The sequence below is a fragment of the Malurus melanocephalus genome, unplaced genomic scaffold (assembly GCF_030028575.1).
Source record: "Malurus melanocephalus ecotype Western Australia unplaced genomic scaffold, MMel_1.1 scaffold_63, whole genome shotgun sequence".
Taxonomy (NCBI): domain Eukaryota; kingdom Metazoa; phylum Chordata; class Aves; order Passeriformes; family Maluridae; genus Malurus; species Malurus melanocephalus.
Genome location: NW_026623295.1, coordinates 1,421,046 through 1,440,735, shown reverse-complemented (window position 1 = coordinate 1,440,735; position 19,690 = coordinate 1,421,046). Strand labels below are relative to the sequence as shown.

Genomic DNA, 19,690 nt, shown 5'->3' with positions numbered 1-19,690 from the left:
AACCTACAAAGACTTAGAGCTAGTTCCTTGTAACTGGCTGGCAACAGTGATAGCTGGAATCCCTTGTCCTAGCTGCCACCATCATCCGGTAGGGAATAGTAGGAAGAACTAAACAATGCTTTTGGAAAGGCCAGGGGTAGCTCGACCTCCTGCTTTCAGTGATCACCGAAATCAGCCTGGATTTGAAAGAGAACCTCAAAGAAAAATCATCTGGAAAAATTATTCAAAGGTAAATGTTTAAACTCTGCATCTAGAGTTTGCACAATCACACAAAAAAGAAGGAATATCTGATTACAGGCTGAGAAGTATGAAGCAAGTCCATTTTTGAGCAAAATTGCAGTGCTGTATGAAGCCATGTATATCACAAAGGTATTTGGAAATAAGCAAATAACCTTTCTCACAGTAATTCTGGTAATAATAATGCAATACAGACCAAATCCACAAACCACTGAAATAAACAGGCTGCTGAAATTAGTAATGGCTACTCATTCATGAGAAACCTGTGAATCTAAAGTTTTCTCCAGGGTTCTCAGAGCCTGGACAAAATGCTGAGGGCTGGCACATGGCACACATAGTTGTTTCAGCCCAGACTGCAGAATGCTGCAGGATACAGACCTGAAGTTCTCCTCACGTATTAGAGGATTTTCACTCAGTCAACCATCTAGGTCATTTAAGGACATGTCAACACCATCCAGCAGAGTATAGCTGAGCCTGAACTACACCATCACTCTGCAGTGCTCTGCACAGACACACCAGCATCGCAATGAACATAAGCTARTAGCTCCCCTGGCAAATTATTGGACAAATAAAATATTCTCAGCAGTGCCGTTCTAACAGGTCTATAGTGCTTTTCCAGATAAATTCAGCACATATGTTATGCATTGCAATGCTCTTTGTGGAGATTCCCACCTGCTCAGATCTGGTTTAGGAGTTTCTGTGGGTTAGAAATAGCAGTTGAAAAAGGAACACTATGTTGCTCTGTTGATTGGCAGATAGATTTAAGCAGCTTGTAATCCCTGCTCTTCTACTGCATCTACCTGCTAGGGATGGCTGCTGTCTCTTGACAGGCTGGCACAGAAATTCTGTGCATATCCTATATTTAGGGAAACAGACCAATAACTAGCACTGATTGCTGCTGCATTTGTCATAAAAGCCGAAAGTAGGCTATGATGAGTGCATAGGGCCTGGATTAGCCCTTTATAGGAGGAAAATGTGAGGCATATGTAAGGAAAAAATCCTCTGTTTCAGTTTTTCCTCMTTTCCAAGCATTGTCACCTTCATTTAATGAAAAGGGCAGGAAAAATCAGTAATGCTCATTTACTGTGTCATTTACCTGCAACTGGTATTTATCAAAATAGGTTTTTCAGCATGCAAGCAGACACTTCTCCAGCACACATTTGGAGAGTACAGAAGGAGGAACAAAGGTGCAAGACAAAGATGCAGAAGAAAAAATGTGGGACAAATGAGGGTAGATAAGAAAGAAATTACAAAACCAGCAACTTTCACTAAGCCCAGGACACTGGCTTCAGGCAGGCTTGACCTCTACAAATCCATAAGGAGCAAGGCTGGTAGTCTGCCTTCTGAGGTGGAGAAGAATTTAATTGCAGGTTAACCTGTTTTGAAAAGCAGGGGGCAAGCATGTCTTTTCTCTCCTATTTCTGCTATGTGAGAATGTGGTGGCCATCATGAGACATGWTGAGAAAGGCACTTTCTCTCCTTGTGATCATGTGCTGTTCCACCCCTGTTATGGAAGTGTCCTCTCCCCTTTCCTATCAAAAGGAACAGCCAATTCCCACTTTGCTTTAAAAGGTTAATATTCTTCTGTAATCATAATTATGCTGGCAAAGGTTGATGTGACAGAGGAAAAATTAGTCTGGTATTTTCAGCCTACGGTTTGTACTCACTTGGCACATGAGAGCATCTCTTTATCTGCAAGCTTCCTTGCCTGCTGATTCTATAAAAGGACCCCCTTGCTTTCTGAATTAGCCAACAATCAGGCAAAAGGTTAATGATTCAATCAGGTTGTTTATCTGGGGCTTCTAGCACATGGAAAGCATCCTTAAGAGGATCCAATCATACAGCAATCCTGCAGTATGGGAACCCAGGAGAAGTTCCCATAAGTTTCAAAGGGTATTTTAGAAGAGCTACAAAAGGATGGATTCTCAGGGTCAAAAAAGGAAGCATTCAGTAGAAATTCCCACTTCTGGGGTGAGACCAGGTTGTGTCGAATGCCCTAGGAATATGCTCAGGATCATTTCTAATAATGACTAATATTGAAAGCTTAGGTTTCCTCCATTTTATAATTTCCYTGTCTCTATGAGTATTATCATGACTGAAGTAATATACAGGATTGCATAAGAATGTTTTTTTTCCACATTTAGAAAGGTAAAAAATTTTTGAGCATGGAGATTTATGCATCACAAGATCTCAGACTACTGAAGTTCAGATATCAATAGGGAAACACTTAACAGCTCTCTTCTCTCAAAAAAAAAACAAAACAAAAAAAAACTAGAACAATAGAACTGAGAAATTTTGCATTGAATAAGGTTACAACAATATTCAATCTCTTCATTTCAATTTCTCACTTAGAGTGTCTCTTTGCCCATATCACAACAAAGTATATGTCACACTTCAACTAGACACATTGTAACACTGCTTGGCTGATTGGTCTCGACAGGATGAAATTCAATGAAGCCTGAGTTAGGTCAAGAATTTTCACTGTCTGCAGTGAGAATTGCATGTTGAGGTCAGTGTCTCTACACTGTTGAGCATGGAAGGATGACAACAGTCACAGCAGCTGACACCTGCTGGCAATTTAGACATTAAAGTCTAGGGTGGAGACTWAGCTTGCCTTGAATTTAGAGGTCAGTTTCAAATCTGGACATCTGATTTTAGGTATCTATAGTAAACTGTGTATTTATATGAGCAAGATGTCTGAATTTGTTGGAGATCTGAGACTGTCCACACAGAGAGGTCAAGCAGCACTTGAGATGCTCCACATATGTGCCTGGATTAGCCCAAAGGAAACATGTAGCATTCTGAGGAAAATACCACTAAGAGATGGGTTATGCTAGTGCAAGTGACTGGCAACGGTGATGCACAAACACTTGAAGAATCATGCCAATATTGGGCTGGAATTCATGCCCCTCGTACTGTCCCAGTGCAGTTACCTTCAAATGCTGGCACTGACCACAGTGGGAACAGTACAGGGGCCTGAAATCTCAGTGATTTTCATGGCTCATCAACCCTGAGCTGCACTTCCATGCTCCAAGRGATCAGGTAACTCCTGTGCTGGGAGGCAGCAGGACTTATGTCAGTTTGCCCTTCATATGCCTGCTGACAGCTGAATGTGTTTCACTGTTAGCTCCAGTTCTTTCAAAATAAACTATTTGAACTGAAAGATCTTACCACAGGATCCTACGCCTGTTGTTGTGGGTTTTATGCACAACTTCTTATCTGTTCTTGATTATACCGAAGAGGTTTATGAATATTTATGATTAGAATTTATAATTTAACGCTTTGCCTTTTCTGCTGATTAATTCAAGGACACTTCATTTCTTAAGACGCTTGGTTTCCAAAGAAAACACTTTCTGCTGGACACCCAATCTGAATCCTGAATATTTATTCCCTATAAAAAGTCAAAGGCAGATTCCTGTCTTCACAGGCAGCTTCACCCAGTGCACTTCAGCATGTGTAAGTTTGCCCGAGTTCCTCAAAAAATGGATTTCAATTCATGCAACAAGCAGCCAAAGCAGTGTAAGGTGTGTTTGTCTTCAACAGAAATGCATAATTCAGCAGTCTCACTGCCACAGCTTCAGATGTTGACAGAGAAATATTTTCTTTTTTTTATTTATTTATTTTTCTCTGTGAGAGCAGAAGCGGTGAAGGGGCAAATATTCACCTACTTCTTCACTCTGGSCCATGGTGACCTTTCTCCTCTTTCCCTTCACTGCCTTCTCACAATCTGGCTGGCTTGATACAAATAATAACACATGAAAGAGCAGGAGGTTTGGCTTCCTATAGCATCATGTAGCAATCACAAACTAATAAAACTGAGCCAAAAGCAGAAAAACACAATCATTCTTCCAAAACATACCATACGTCTCTAGATGAAAAGGCCTAGAAAAGAGACCTAAGAATATTCAAATATAGGACATGTTACAATGTCAAAGATAAAAGATTCAGTCACCTTTCTCCTTGTTCTTATGGAGCCCTCTTTCCCACTGTTTGAAAGGCACACCACGGAAAAATGCTGATTTGCTGGACTTTTTTGTCAGCAACCATTTTTCAGAAAAGATGGAACTGTTATTTTCCAGAGAAAAGAACACCTTACTTTAGAAAGCTCTGTCTCAAACTTCTCCGAGAGCGTTGTGGCTATAATTTCCAATTGYTCAGCCTTCTGCACTGGAAAGGTGGTATCGGGCAAGTACACAGAGCACTGGCAGATTCCCTTGTCATTCACAGAGCCAGACACATTGGAAAAGAGCTGCAAAAACAAATTTGTAAGAAAAAAAGGTGTTAATATTCTTCTTTAGAATCAGTACCTAATTATGTCTGACAATAATATGAKTTCTGACAATTATGAGATCAACTATTTATTTACTAGTCATCTTTCACCTTTTTCTTCTGAGGAAATTAAAATATATAGCAATTTTTATGACTCATTCTTACAAATCTCTCTAAAAATAGTTAAATATTGCTTTAAAGATATTTCCATTGGAAAAACAGAGACATATAATAGTCCTAACTTTCCTAATCTTGTAGACAATGTTCCTAAGACAATGAAATAACTTTTCCAGCAGATAGAATAGCAGGCAACAGCAAGAAAATAATARCATTGTAAGTTTGGTCTTACAGCTACTATTCTGTTCATCTAAATTGGTCAAATCATTTAGTCATTTTCACCCATAGAGAGGAAAATGCTGAAATAGAATTAGTAACAGGGAATGTTTTGAAAAGAAAAAAACTTTCATTTGAACATTTGCAGTCAGCCACAGCAAACAGACATGCATTTAATTATACACCACTGAAAGGTGATGAATTAAATATGCAGGTTTGGCCTAGGGTAGAGATTCTTATTTTGCTACAAAATATTGCTCGTAACACCCACACATCACAGCCCGCCCATCCATCCTCGCAGATAGCTGGCAAAGCTCTTGCCCATGAATTGCCTTGTCCCASTTGTCTGCATGCTCACAGCATCATCACTGAGCAACGCACATGAGGTACGGAAAGGTCAGGGATGGCACTTTCTGATCTTGCCATAATTTACAGCCAAGGCACACTGCATTTTATAAACACCAGGCTGAATACTGAGTGTGTTCGGAACAGTTCCTTTTTGTTGGTATACAAAATGTTTCCAATTCATAAACCTATCACGAATTTATTAATAAAGATATTTGATGTTACTTTAAAATATTCTGGCACACACTTCGATGCAGCCGCATATTTTAAAGCTACAGACTTGCTCTTTAAACACACTTCTTTCTATAATCACTTCTCCTGCCTTGCAGAAATCCCAGTGTTGTTCATGTGTTTTCTCTTTTTCTCTCCTTCTTAAAAATAAAAAAGCAAACAACAAAACTGTGTCCTGAGACCTGACAGTTCAGCACGTTTTCCCTTGCTTTTCCACAGTGGTTTCAACTAATGTCCTCACAAACAAACCAGCCCAGAACACAAAGTGATGGCCAGTAGCAAAGCTGTCTTGATCTGTGAACTCAAAAAGAGAAGAGCAGCAAGCAGGAATGATCCCAGTTCACACTTCTGGCAACCTCTTTACTGCAACCACAACAAACAGCATGCATCTCATTTTGAAAGAAAGCATGGAGATTCATTTTATCTGTGTTATTCAAGCACCATGAGCCTTAAAACTTCACTCAGACTGCTGAAGACATTTAACACAAAAGGAAGAAGAGCAGTATCTTATGGCATTTCCGAATGTCCCAGCATATAACTTCCACTGATTTCTCTGCCAGACAGGCTACCAAAGCACTTCTGAAAATCCCAATGAAAACACACTGTGTCAAAGTTTTCAAGTATTTTTGAAGTATGGCTATCAGTATGTAAATTACTATGAAAAATAAGTTCCTCAATCACTTAGATCTTTCTGCACCTCCAAGTGCCCAGCGCATGGGCATGGTTGGGATGGCAGGCAAGTTGCTCAGCAATAAAAAAACAAACAGATAGGAGAGACCAAAAGAAGAAATAAATGTGGCTTAGTGAATATACAGGACCTTCTCTGAGACTGTTGCACATGGCATTCTAATTTTTGTGTGGGAGGTATTGTATTCCTTTCCTACTGTGTGTAACACAAATATAAATACATGTATACCAGATGGAGTATGCTGTACATCGTATAGCACAGTGTGTGTTACACCTTTGCATACATTATACACTCTGCTATGAAATAGTCTTGGCTGTATATACCAATCACTTTTCTAGACTYACCATGCCTATTTCATGTACTAAAAAAAACCCAACCATTCATAAATGTATTCAGATAACTCAAAAAAACCTCCAACTTGTGTTTTTAACCTCCCTATGAAAAACAATCACTATATTTTAACATTTGAGTTAGGAGGGAGCTTTGAGTTGAAGGCAGAGCTTYMCTGCAGTAAGTGCAGCATGTATTGAAGCCAACAGTTTACCCAAATGAGGGGAAACAGCCTGGGCAGGCAGAGCCACTTCCATTCTTCCACTCACATTACAAACATAAAGATCATGATGTTGACAAGACCAAGAAGCATTGTTTAGTTAAAAGCCCCTTGGGTCAGTAAGTGCTTCAATCAAAATATAATACCAACCAAATGACAACCATGTTACAGAAATGTCTTCCATCATCATGTAGAAAAATGCATGAGATAGACTGCTACTTTTGATGGAGTTGTATGGTTTTTAAAGTTTAATAATTTATWCAGAATGCTTAAAAGAGAGCAAACTGTCCTAGCCTACAGCAAGGACTTGACAGCAACATTTCACTCTGCAAAATTAAGCTGTTACATATACATATTTGAAGCTATGAGAAATGTTCCCTTTCCACATCCTTTCAAATTAAGAAAGGGAGTAGGAGCAAGCAGTTACTCAATTTTCTGAAAACCAGGAAATTTGTCACTGTAGCCTAGTGACAGTCACAGCTCTGAATCAGCTATTTGCTCATCCAAAGACAAAGAATGGGATCTACAGAAACACACAACTGGGCCACGGTAGGGACAGAAGCCACCTCAGCTGCGCAAGGAGATGGATAAAGTTTGGGTCTTGCTAATCAGACTCAGAAAGAGAACTCTGACTCCATTTAACTTTCTAAATGCTCTACTGGAGCCAAAAACTCAACTGTGTCTCAGAGGAGGTCCATCCCCACATCTCATATGTCACACTGGGCTTGCCTGGACACACAAAAGACCTGCTGTGAAGCTGTCTACTATCRCCAACCTAATTTTGATCTGTGCTTTGGACAAACTCTGTTTTTGACAATAATTTGCAGGACCACACAGAGCAAGTGTGACCCACTGAATCTGCTCCGAAGTGAACATTTTATYGAACAGTCATTGATAGAGAGAGGGAAAGAAACCAGACCCTGAAATCTGCAGACCATAGACTTCAGCATTCCACCAGAAGGCACAGAAGTAAGGTTCAGGTCCCTTAACCATCAAATAGCTGCTAATATTTTAACTAGGTAGAATAGGGTGAATCAAGATTTTCTCACTCCCAGCAACCACAAGTGGGCACTTCTCAGAAGATACTTTAAGGCCCTGTTCTAATTTATGAGATAAGACTTCCTCCAGGGAGGCTGTAAACCCCCAAACTATTTGTCATATTAGCATAAAATCCCCAAAGCCCATCTATTTCATGTCTGGGGTCCACTTCACTGATTATAAGGTTAATGCCAAAGTGTTGGATYTGATTTAAGGCATTGAAAGACATGGTAACAGTAGTGATTTTGGAGATTCACTACTTCCTAAAGTACTGGATRCAAAACGCATAATTCTTTTTCCAGGCAGTCCAGCTGGCTTACCTGTGACAGAGTAAAGTGACTGAGTGATTGTAGCATTTAAAGAATGGGACACAAGTTCCTAAATTTGACCTTTTCTGGACTRTATTGAAGAATAATAATGATTATACCTCTGGGGGCGTGTGCAGTTTGCCATTCGTATTCCTAGGYGGAATCAGATATGGAAACATCGTACTGAGATGGGTGGTCTGAAAAACAAAGGAAAGAGTTTTTAGTGTGATTTCTTGCATATGGCACCATCCCTTCCCCACCAGTCAGCCCCTATCCTGCAGCTCCAAAGCACTTTGATTTTATTATGGGAGCTATCCTAAGCAACTGTAAAATTTCTGATCTGCTGCTGAGGTGACAGTTTCCCTGGGCACAATGTCACGCCACAGACACCTCTCCTTGCAGAAAGGCTCTGTGTGACCAGAGTAAAGCAGGGGAYGCTCAGCCTGTCCAGGAGGTGTGAGCTGAAGCTGTGACAGGCAGCCCTGGCAGACTGCATGGCAGTCTAAAAGGACAGTGCTGTGCCCCTCTGCCCTAAATCCAGAGAATACTGTCCTCCCAGCAGGGATGTCCCCTCCTCACCACCCAGCTCATGCTCCAGCCTCTCAGCGCAGGACTCGCTGCCCCTTTCACACCAAGCTGTCAGGCTGTGAGCTGTGATGGCTGGGGAACGTGTCCCACTGCTGCTAGCGCCATGGAGGTGACAGCAACCCACCAYGGAAACGGAGCACTGGGCAAAGACACCACACTGCCAAGGATACTGTCAGATCCACCTTGGATCTTTTATGCAGTAAGACAACACACATCCCCTTTAACTTCCATCTGTGGCCGTCTTACTGCCGCAGCAAGGACAACAGCTGTCACCCTGGCACCATACTGGGGGTTACCACGTCCCCACACAGTGTGAAGAGCACAGTGCATTCCCATGATGCAGCACACTGTCACCCATAATGGGATCTCACCAAAACCTGCGGCAAACTGGGAACTGGAGCAAGATACCTTCAATGTCAAATGGTGTAACAGACGGAGCATCAAATGGGCTTCCCCTGCAACACGACACTCACCACCGGGTCTTTCTGCATTTCCCAAATCTCAGCTGGAACCCTATTGCTGAGTCGGGGAATGGTGAGGAAATCCAAATGGCCAGCAAAGGGCAGGTGTATTAAGTGACACCGTGTAAACAAGCTTTGTGGGACAATTTGTCAAATAAACCCTCTTGAACAGGCACTTGTGTGCTCATACGATTAYACTGAACATGATGGGCAGCTGGTAGCAATTAACAGTGTTAGGGCAGAGAGCATCACAAATTGTGCAAATTACACAAACTGAGCCCTAGCTTGAAGCTAAGCTGACTAAGGAGGAATTTCTTCCCTATTAAGCTTTCTACCCTCAGCTTATCAAYGTCTATTTACACCTCCATCTTGAATTTTGCAACTTTTCATTCCTTGAGCAGATGAAAGCACCTTCCCAGGAGGTGCTAACTTCACTGCCTGCATCCACAGCACTCCCAAACTTCAAAAAATGTAACTAGGGGCACACAGGAATTTTCTGGTTGGTGACTAAACCAGATAAAYCAGAAAGAACTATTGGGAGCCAAAATGATTTTCCCCAAGTTTTAACTAGTAAATAACAAAAGGCAGTCATTTTTGGTCAAACAAAACCAAAATTCTTTGTTTCATTTGAAAAAGCCCTTAAGCAATTCACAAACTTTGTTCCTAAAACTCGAATCCCTGATATAATTTAAAAAAAAAAATTAAAACCCAGTGCAAAATCAAAACAATCYAGCACTAATATAATTTTTTTCTTTGAAATAATATTTTTCAAAATTTTCTTCCTTCCCCCCTGAATTTGGTGAAGCTTTTGGTTGGGGGTTATCGAGGGTTTTTTCTGATGGATTTAGTCTGCTATGAATTTCTCTCTTCTCCAACCAGATACAGTTTTTTAGGGAAGAGGAAGAGCACCCAACAATAACCACCCAATATGGCTTTCATGTGYCTGGTCATAGAGTATGACAGCAATCATGCAACTGGGAAAGCTCCCACCTCCCAACTCCTTCCACATCAAAGATGTGGMTCTGCTCCTGCTATAAGCCCTTGCTAATTAATTAGAAGCTACACAGAGCATTTAWTATCCACTCAGATCCTCACTGGGAGTTGCACTCATCTAACCAAAGGCAGAATTTGACTCTGACTTTAAACCTGTGCCTCACTTTTACGTTTATTACCTAGTCCCCATACATTAGTTGAGGGGAGGATGGAGGAATAATTTAAATGTTCTCCATGCMGAGATCTCAACATTTGTCTAATAATTTTCCAGTAACCTTAAAAGAATTATCAGCAATTTAACCATCTGAGAAGACAAAGCACCAAAGCTCAGGTTATGAGACCCCCATCTTACCACCTCTGCTGCTACCGTCGTCCCAGCCAGAGCACTCATGCTCTGCATCAGGAGAAGCACAACCACCTTTATGTGCTTCATCTTCTCAGCCAGCAGATGAGACCGTAAAGGGAGAAAGGATGTCTTTTATAGTAGAATCTGGGGATTTCCCCTGCCAAACCTTAAGGAACTTGCATGATATTTTTACAGGTTTTGGGTAAGTGATGTCATAAACTCATATAATAACCAAATTACTAACGTACAAAGAACCCATGAGTTACCCTCATAAATTAACTATGTTCAGTTTTCTACCAGGAAACYTTTTTCGCAGGGTACAGTATCTGATCTTAATCTTGGTACTATAGAACATCAGGTGATTATTTGCTATGAGAGGTAAATTGAGCCTCACAGGGGCTCAATCATAAAAATTCTTGTAGATTCTTTGAAGATTCCTTCAAGGTTATGCAGACAATACAGGTCTTTGTGGTATTAATTACTTCTTGTAAGTACAGAGAAGAGCAGGTCAGGCTAAACTGCTCACACACCAGAACCACGTTTCCCTTTTCCCATAGGCCAAGACCTTTGTTAACAAGTAAAACACACAAAGGTTTCTACAGCTTTTCTGTTCCCTTGGTTCTCACATAGCACATAGGTGGGACACAGACTACCTCCCATTTCGTTCCCACCAGGTTTGTGTGTCATATATTAACACTATGTGCTGATTAATGCTTACTCCTGCATTAGCACTGTGTACCATCAATGTTCACTCACCGGCTCTCTTTTCATGGAACTGCATTCCACCTGACCACAATGATTCACTCTCTGTCTCTAGAGCACTGATCCAGAGAGAGGAGAAAAGGCCACACGTAACTAGTGTGGTCCCCACACTCCCAGCTGTGCCACACCACCGTAGGAGAGGCACTGAGATGCCTGCAGTTCCCACAGCACCCAACCCACCATGGGAATTCCCCACTTCTAACAAGCTACTGCTTTGGTAGAGTAGCTGCAAACCTCCCCCTAGTGCAGAGGAAATTAAAATTTCTCTCCCAAGTTCTTTGGATCACTGGGTAAATGAGCTTGGTGTTTGGAAGGAAGGCTCTAGTCGAAATGGCTGTATCTATGCACCTGTAAAAGTCAAGAAGTCCCTAGACCAAAACATTACCATGACCAAAACACCATTTTTCCCTTTCCTTTGTCATTCTGTTAGGCTTGGTTCTTCTACTGGGTCAGCAACAAAAGGCTGTAGCTGTGCCTAAGTGAAGAAAGTGGTTAGGAGACCCTTGTTCCTTTCCAATGTCAGTGGACAGAGGTCAGGGCAGGAGCAGCAGWCCTGAACAGCAATGCTGCCTCATATGAAACTCATATCCCTGGTGAGGAACCCTTAAGACTTCCTGGTATTACCACAGCACTATCAGCTCCAGGTGGCAATGAGAAAGCTGAGGCTTAGGGCAAATCTGTCCTAGAAAACTCTTGGGACAAGTCATGTCCTTTGGAGTAACATGTTTTTAACCACAGCTTTTCATAAGCATAAGTTTCCTGACATATTCACAAGGCTGGCAGAAGCATCTTGCAGGGTAAGRATATAATAACTTCTTGCAAAGACATTTTTTCACAGCAGAAGCTACATCTCTACTGGAGGATTTCATGGCTAATAATTCAATGTAAGATAGACAAGACCTGGAAGGCATGTGATAATGTGTAAGCAAAAAGAACCAGAGCTGTGCTGGTAAAGCAAGAAAATGAATCCAAGCTTCTTCTTCTCCTCAGGTTACAGTGGTGTGCTTTCCCAGTAAATCCCAGTGTTGTCAAGGGAATGGAGAGACTGATGCTGTAAGTACAGTCAGGGCTAAAGCCCTGAGCTCCAAGAGAAGCAGACTGGCCCCTGTGAGAGCAGCTGAAGGCTGTGAAATATCCTTTGCACTATAAGAAAAGCTTTGGCCACAGCAGAGTGGCATTCAGGTGCAAACCAGCACACACATGATGCAGACAACTGGTAAGCCTATGCTGCCTACCAGGTTGGCTCTACTCCCAGGTTATGATATCCTGAAATTGTATAATTGCCATTTCCTTCCCAGTTTTTGTTTTTTGTTTTTTTGTTTTTTTGGTTTGTTTTTTTTTTTTTGAGTGAATCCATACAARACTAAGGGAAATCCTGGAAACAGATCCCTCCCAAAAGTTTGTTCCTGATCAGCCCTGCCTGGTCCTAACCAGCTGTCCAACTCCTGACATAAGTTCTTATATCACACCTCTTGTTATGGAAACACCACCCTGATGGGCTTCAACCCCTGCCTCAGGTGATTTYTGATGCTCCAAACAAAAAGAAATACCCATACCAAAGAGACCTGCACAACCCCCACAGAAAACTAATGATCACAGCACCAAAAGGCTCAGAAGAGATCTAAAATACCAAGTGTTCCATCATGAGGACACAAGGGAAGCCACCAGGCTGCTGTAAAAGACAAAGCTCTGAGCAGCACACAAACAGGCCACTTCTCCCAAGGACCAGGCATTWTTTCCAGGGATGAATGCATTTAGCAGGATAGATGAAGCAGCAAGGGAAAGCATAACACAGAGACACAGGTAAATCGAGCTGACAGTACAAATGCATGGATTAGTAGCATGYTCCATGCACCATGCTTGCAACAACTCCTGGGCAGCTTGCAAACTGCCTGAAGGCAGCTGCTGTGGCACCTACARACCCCCTGGCCTTGCTAAGGTGCCACAAGTCCTGCTGGCTAGAGAGAGGGCAACTTTGCAGCACACATGGCCACACTTCCATGCTCCACTGTGAAGAAAGSAAGCGAAATCTTGCAGACAGCTTTGTGCTGTCAGCATAGACAGCCTCTGAGTTTGGAGCCTGATATCTAATCAGCAGAAAAACCTGTTTTCTGAGCATAACTCTTTAACAGTGAGTCTCTGTTCCTTCCAGGACTGCAAATCACCCACGAAGCATAAAAGTTTCTCAACRGTTTTTCTTTTATGTTTAAAGGGCAATTCTGAGATAAGAAGCAAATATTAGCTAAGTAATGATAGTTAATCAGTTGCTTTGGCATAGGTAGGTAATGATAGGTGATCCATTTCTTTGGCATTTTCCCAGTATTTGTGTTTGCACATTACCTTGCAGAAACAATGGGATCTTATCTTTTTATTCCTAATCATGGCGTAATTAATGCTAAATAAAAATACTTTCCCTGGATCTCCTGTAGAACTCTTAGTCTGAAAAAATAACTTACACTCATTGTCTACATTTCAGAAGACAGAAACTTCACTTACATGAAACTATATGTCATACAGAAAGTTGCACTTATTTAGGAATTTCCACTTGGGAAAACAGGAAAATACAAGGATTTTCTCTTTGTAGGGCTGTACCCTCACCAGTACTTCCTTGTTCACAACAGCCCTAGTGGGCAATTCAGGGTAAAGTCCCTTCTTTTGCAACAGACCTTGTCTTCTATTTCAGTGGGAGCTATACAACAAAATGCCTTTGCAAAAAGCTCACTTATGTCTCTCAAATGCCTTTGCAAAAAGCACACTTATGTCTCTCAGACACCTGCTCAACAGAGCCCTTCTCAAACCTAGTCTAACTYAATCACTGCTTTTATTACAGCAGAGATTATCATGATTATTATTCAACACAGAGATAGGTGATCCATATCATCTGCTCTCTAAAGCTGATGGCTCGATCCAAAGTCACGGGAGTCAAATATTACTTGATCATGCTTGGTGGTATGAACATAAGATTGCACATCTCAGTTTCCCATCAACATTTAGAAAGGATAGTATTTCCCTGCCTCAGACCCATGTTGCCTTAGAGCAATTGCATGCATTAACAAGAATAAGAGGCATTCAACTATTAGAGAACAAGGACGACTTAAACATGCAAAAATACAGACAAAAAATATATAACTTGTCTCGGTTTAGTAGACCAGTAACAGGATGAATTGAATATAGGTTATGTGGTTCTATTTATCAAGTAATCATCCACAAATATATTTATCATATCTGATGTCACAATTTCAAATTCCCTCTGAATTCTTCAGTACATTCCCAGGACAGGTGCATAACCTGCACTTACTTAAAACAAGAAAATAAAAATCCGTAGATCCAAAGTGGGATAGAGTACCTCACTGTGCTAACTTGACAGAATGGTTCAGACAGAAAGTACTGCACTGCACATTACATTTTGCAAGTCTAATGTAAAAGCATTTCTACTGTTTGCCTGCAGACGCGATAAGACTCCGAGCCTCGTGGAATCAGCATTTCAGTGCATGTCGTCCAGTACCCTCTATACTGTGGATTTAGCAAAGCTTGCCTAAAGCTTGTTAAATCCCTCCTCCCACCAAACTATGTATTCCTGATGTAAAGCCAAAAATATGGAGAAAATATTAATTCAAATTCATCCTATGATACAAGAACATAACCGCTAATATTCCTTTTTATTTTCTGAAGATGTTTCTTTCTGAAAATAATGAGCCTGGTCTTCCTTGATTATAGGATCATCCTGTAGTGAAATAAGGAGGTTAGAGGGGTCAGCTTTCTTTGGTAAGGTGCTGTGGAAATATTGTCATCATGAAATCCATCTATTTCATGAWACCAATGTTCGACATAGATCTGTTCTACTCTGCTAATCCCTTTACAAATTGCTTGCACTTTTTCCCTCTCCAAGTGATTCGCATTCTTATGCAATATATTTTGGTGTCATCTATCATAAAGCTCATCTATTTGGAAGATATTATGCAAATGCTTTCATTTAATCCCTTTATCAGTAGAATGTCAGGTTAGTGTTTTAAAAAACATCCCTCTGGGCCATGTTCAAAATAGGAAAGTGTAAGGGATATATTAACACCTAGTTTAAAAATTATGTTAGTAAGGGTGAGACTCATTTTTCTGAGATTGTCGGAAAGGAGCATCTCCCAGGAGCAGAATGAGAAACAGAGTAGAATTTCCAGAAAGGGTGAAACTTCCTTCCTTTACACCTTTAAAATGCCACTGATACCAGCTAGGTTGATTGAGCCACCAAAAATGAAGGGAAAAAATTATCCATAATGTCAAAAAAGGAAGACCTTCACTAAGAAAGACATAAGACCAAGACAAGATCAGCTGAGGTACGACCAGACAGAAGGATGAGAAATTATTAGCCACAGACAAATAATCTAACTAATAATCGCTCTAACTAATAATCTGACTTATAATCACTCTGTGATTTGGCAAAAGAGATCATTACCCTGAAACAAAGCAATCCAGACACTCTTGGATAAATGGAGTCTAACCATAATCTGCCTGAGTTCAAAGACAAAAGATATCAAGCAAGTATAGTCCTGGTCTGGAAGAATGGGAAGGCAACAGGCAGAAGGGACAGGGAATGGCAAAATCGTAAGAGCATACATGAAAACTGGCACATTTTGTTAGAGAACATCAAAATTAATGAAAAGTAAAGTCTGGAAGAGGAGTATAAGGATGCATATATGAAATACTGACAGCAGTATCAAAATATGCTGGGGTAGCGAGTGAGAATCAATCCCCATTCAAGGACACTTAAGAAGAAATTGCTTCCTTAAAAGAAATGAGAGCAAACCCAGAGAATAGGGTATATTCATATAGCATGGCAAAAGGGGACAGAATCAAATGAGGAGAAGGAGTATCAGAGGACAGTTTGGTTACAAAAGAAGTACACTGCTGCCTTGGGATTATGATAGATTTTCATGGACAGTTAGCCACATGTATAAAGGCAGGAGAAACCCACATGCAAATTTTTTTAAGAAGAAGGAATAATTGTTTAACAATAACCTGGGGCAATGACAAGGCAGGGGACATGCTATTGCTGACAACAGGTAATTGCTCCTTCAAAAGTCATCTTAGAAACCAACCCAGCATGATATAGAAAGAAATTATTTACTTTGGTATTACATTGCAAATAAGTAATTTTCAAAAGTAAAAGTTGATAGACAATTAGRAAAGAGCTCAAATCAATAATGGTTGTCTTCTCATCTGAGCAGCTATTTGTTTAGCACTTCAGTACACAGCAGTTCAAACTCTCAGTCTTGCATTTAGTTCTGCCCCTTCCCTCTAAAAGTGTATCCAATGATGAGAATACTTACTCCCACAGAAAAACTTGTCCTTCATACATATGTCCCACTCCCAAGGAATAGACAAACATGGCCTGGATGTGGTCTGAGCCATTCATACAAGCTCAAACATTTACAGGCACCTATATAAAAAAGTCTTAGTACAGAAAGGTCCTTGAAACATCTGYTCCACATGCCACTATATCACAAATCCCAACAAAAATAAGATCTTTATTAAAAAAGTAAAAGCCATTTCTCTAATGCCTGCACTTGCCTCTGGCTGGTGAATATAAATGCAGCCACTTGGCCAGAGGGAAAAGGCTCCCAGATGCTTTTTATGGCTTTGCACATTGCAGAGAAACTACTGCCTCTGTCAAATTGCAGCCTTATGCACCAGCAGCCCTGGCTGCTCTGTGAACAAGAAATGTGGCTTGCCCAGCCAGGAGGTAGCAAGTGTTTAGTAACCCCTTGATTAAAAGTGCACACACCTTGATGTGCAGAGTGAAGGGACAAAATAGAAAAATAATTTTCTTCCCCACAATAATCCCATGTCTGAAAGCTGTGGCCCTCTCCTTCTTACTCTTCCTACCCATTTTGAATCTCAGCTCAGGGTTGTCTTGACCATCCTTAGCAGGTAATGAGAGAAATATGTTCTCATGATWGTTCTATGAATACTTCCCTTCTCAAAGATACAAAGAGAATCTCTCTCTGTGGGCCAAACAAATGTAAAGTATTCAGTCACACCAAAAACATTAATGACCACTTTCTCTTCTACTGACAAAACCTCCTGAGCCTGGCATGGTTGAAAAAAAAAGGTCCTCCTTCACGTTTTCATCTTCAGCCAGATATCACAATGAAGAGGACATGGCAAATATCTGAGCTGAAATGGAAACCTATAGACTATCAGCTGGATACAGCTGCAGCTTTATTTAGCCTTTAGCATTGTGAATATTTTCACATTAATATTAGATATCCCTAAAGAGGCCTGTAGCATGTATTTCAAAGGCCTCATTGATCCCAGGCAAGGAGAATATTCTCATCCCTTTCCTGTGGCATGCACACAAAAACCTATCCTACACCTACTCACTCAGCCTCCTTGGAGCATTGCATCATCATGGCATTATTACATTCAGGATCAAGGTGTGGCCATTGTATCTTCAAAGTGCCCAAYGCTGTGTGGCACAAGCCTGATCCTCACATGCCAGACAGGCTGWACAGGGGCTTGGCTGCAATCAGACCAGACCAGCAGATATTCACATGAGYAGATTCTTCATTTCAGCTGCATTCATCACTCAGGGAAATCTCCCACCCAAATAACACTCGATCCTGAAAAAGTTGTCATTTGGTTTTATAAACTATTCAGATGTTCTATTCTGCAGTACCTGTACACATGGACATGTGTGCTTTGGGCTTTGCAATGGGCACAATGATCCATTCTGACCAGATACATAATCTGCATATTGGTAACTGCAAGCAATGCCAAAGCAGCCCTGGTCTCCCAGAAATAAATAGACAGACCACACAAGTATGTACTTATTGGGCAGCACAGAGGAGAGTAATGCTCAGAGACATTCTCTGCAGCTGATTGACCTGAACTGTAAATACAGTGGCAAGCCAGATTTCTGCAAACCTCAGGATGGGATAGGCACTGCGTCACCTGCAGCTGCTATTATGCAAYTCAGACTGCTTCTCAGAACAAATTAACATACCCGCTCTGAACTTTTCAGACAACTGAAGGAAATAGAGTTGCCCAAGCAGCCCTGGGGAACCTTGAGCAAGGCCAGATTTTTTTCCAATAATGCTCGCACTACAACACATACCCTGATTGCTTTGTCTGCCGTTGACTACTGCAGACTTTCTATAGGCTCCAGCGTTTATTAGTCCAATCCATCCTCAGCTGCAGTGGGCTTAATCCAGTCACAGAGAGAGAACAGGTAATGACCCCTCTATTAAGACATTTAGTAGGGCAAATGTGTCATTTTCAGTCCTTTGTAATACAGCCAAATTTAAAGTGTCTGAGCTCAGTGCCTGCCTTAATGTTTTTTCAAGACTCTAGGGGACCAGAACAATTTTTTGCTGCCGTTGCTTCAAGAACAAGGTTAAAAGAGAACAGACAGTTCTTCTGAATGCTATTTTTCGGCAGAATTCTGAACAGCCTCACTGGCATTCGGAGKAATCTGATATTCAAATGAACCTAGTGCAGGGGGTAAAAAACCTTGTTTGTTTATCCCAAGAAAAACCTGAATCCCTTATAGAAAAATAACAATGACACCATGCAAGATCACTTAAAAAAAGGATGGGTAAAAGAACAGGGGTCTATAATGCCCAGACCCCAAGGTGAGGTACAGAGCCACACCACTTCTCAGGCATCTTCTGACAGTGCCGCACATTGTTAATCTCACTCCAGCAGTGAGTGCAGTTATGTTGCATCCATCTGCTGCCCTACAATAGCTTAGCAACCCCAAAACAAGAGTCAAAGAAACAGAACTCAATCCTCAATCACATTCCTGTTCGTAGTCCAGTGTAACTCAYGAGTGAATCCAGGTTTGTGCTACGAGAGAATACTTCTCACTGGAACTTGAATGAGTTTGTGTTCCAGTCTGCTATCTGCCACCCTGGCAGGAACTTCTGACAGACCGACTGTGATAAATAGCAGAGAAGGTGGGGAAGTGATAACATCTTGAATTGCTGTAGGTTGAATTGCACATGAGCATGATTTGGAGTACTCACAAAAGCCTGCAAATGTAATTCAAAACACATGTATGCTCTCCCAGGCTTGTTTACACCACAAAGTGTGTTTAAACTGAGATAGTGTCAACTTTAGAGAAAAATAAATTTCCCCTCAATTTTTGGATACGCTCTCTTATTTCAAAATAGGCTTAGTCTGAAATAGTTTAAATCCACTCCTACTGGAGTTAAGCTAACTCAAAAAGAAGACACTCAGTCAGTGGAATTAGGGCATCTGCTGGGAGAACGCATTGCTGTTAACTAGATCTATATAGATCCCTATGTAGACAGGTCTGGAAATATCTCAAAACCATATCAAAAACTCAAAGAATGTAGCACCAGATGAAAGTATGGCCAAAAGGAAAGAAAAGTAGGGAGAAAATCCAAGTCGTAAAAAAAAAAAAATCATTATAGTGTTCACTGATTTAATCATTAATTGCTGTAAATGCGCTTCTTCACATACATTTCTGAATAGTCAAGAGCAGTATCTGAAAAAAAAAAAAAAAAAAAAAAAAAAAAAAAAAAA

The 19,690-nt window shown here is 40.9% G+C and overlaps 1 protein-coding gene across 1 annotated transcript in view; it reads right to left on the bottom strand.

Annotated features, from left to right (window-relative positions):
* OLFM4 (olfactomedin 4) overlaps positions 1–10,474 on the bottom strand; it is a 21,281-nt gene extending 10,807 nt beyond the window's left edge. Inside the window, exons 1-3 of the mRNA XM_057366308.1 lie at positions 10,394–10,474; positions 8,119–8,196; positions 4,334–4,486 (exon numbers count right to left, since the gene is read on the bottom strand). Coding sequence (XP_057222291.1) covers positions 4,334–4,486; positions 8,119–8,196; positions 10,394–10,474 — 312 coding nt within the window. The remainder of the gene's footprint in view (positions 1–4,333; positions 4,487–8,118; positions 8,197–10,393) is intronic.
* Positions 10,475–19,690: the final 9,216 nt, after the last annotated feature.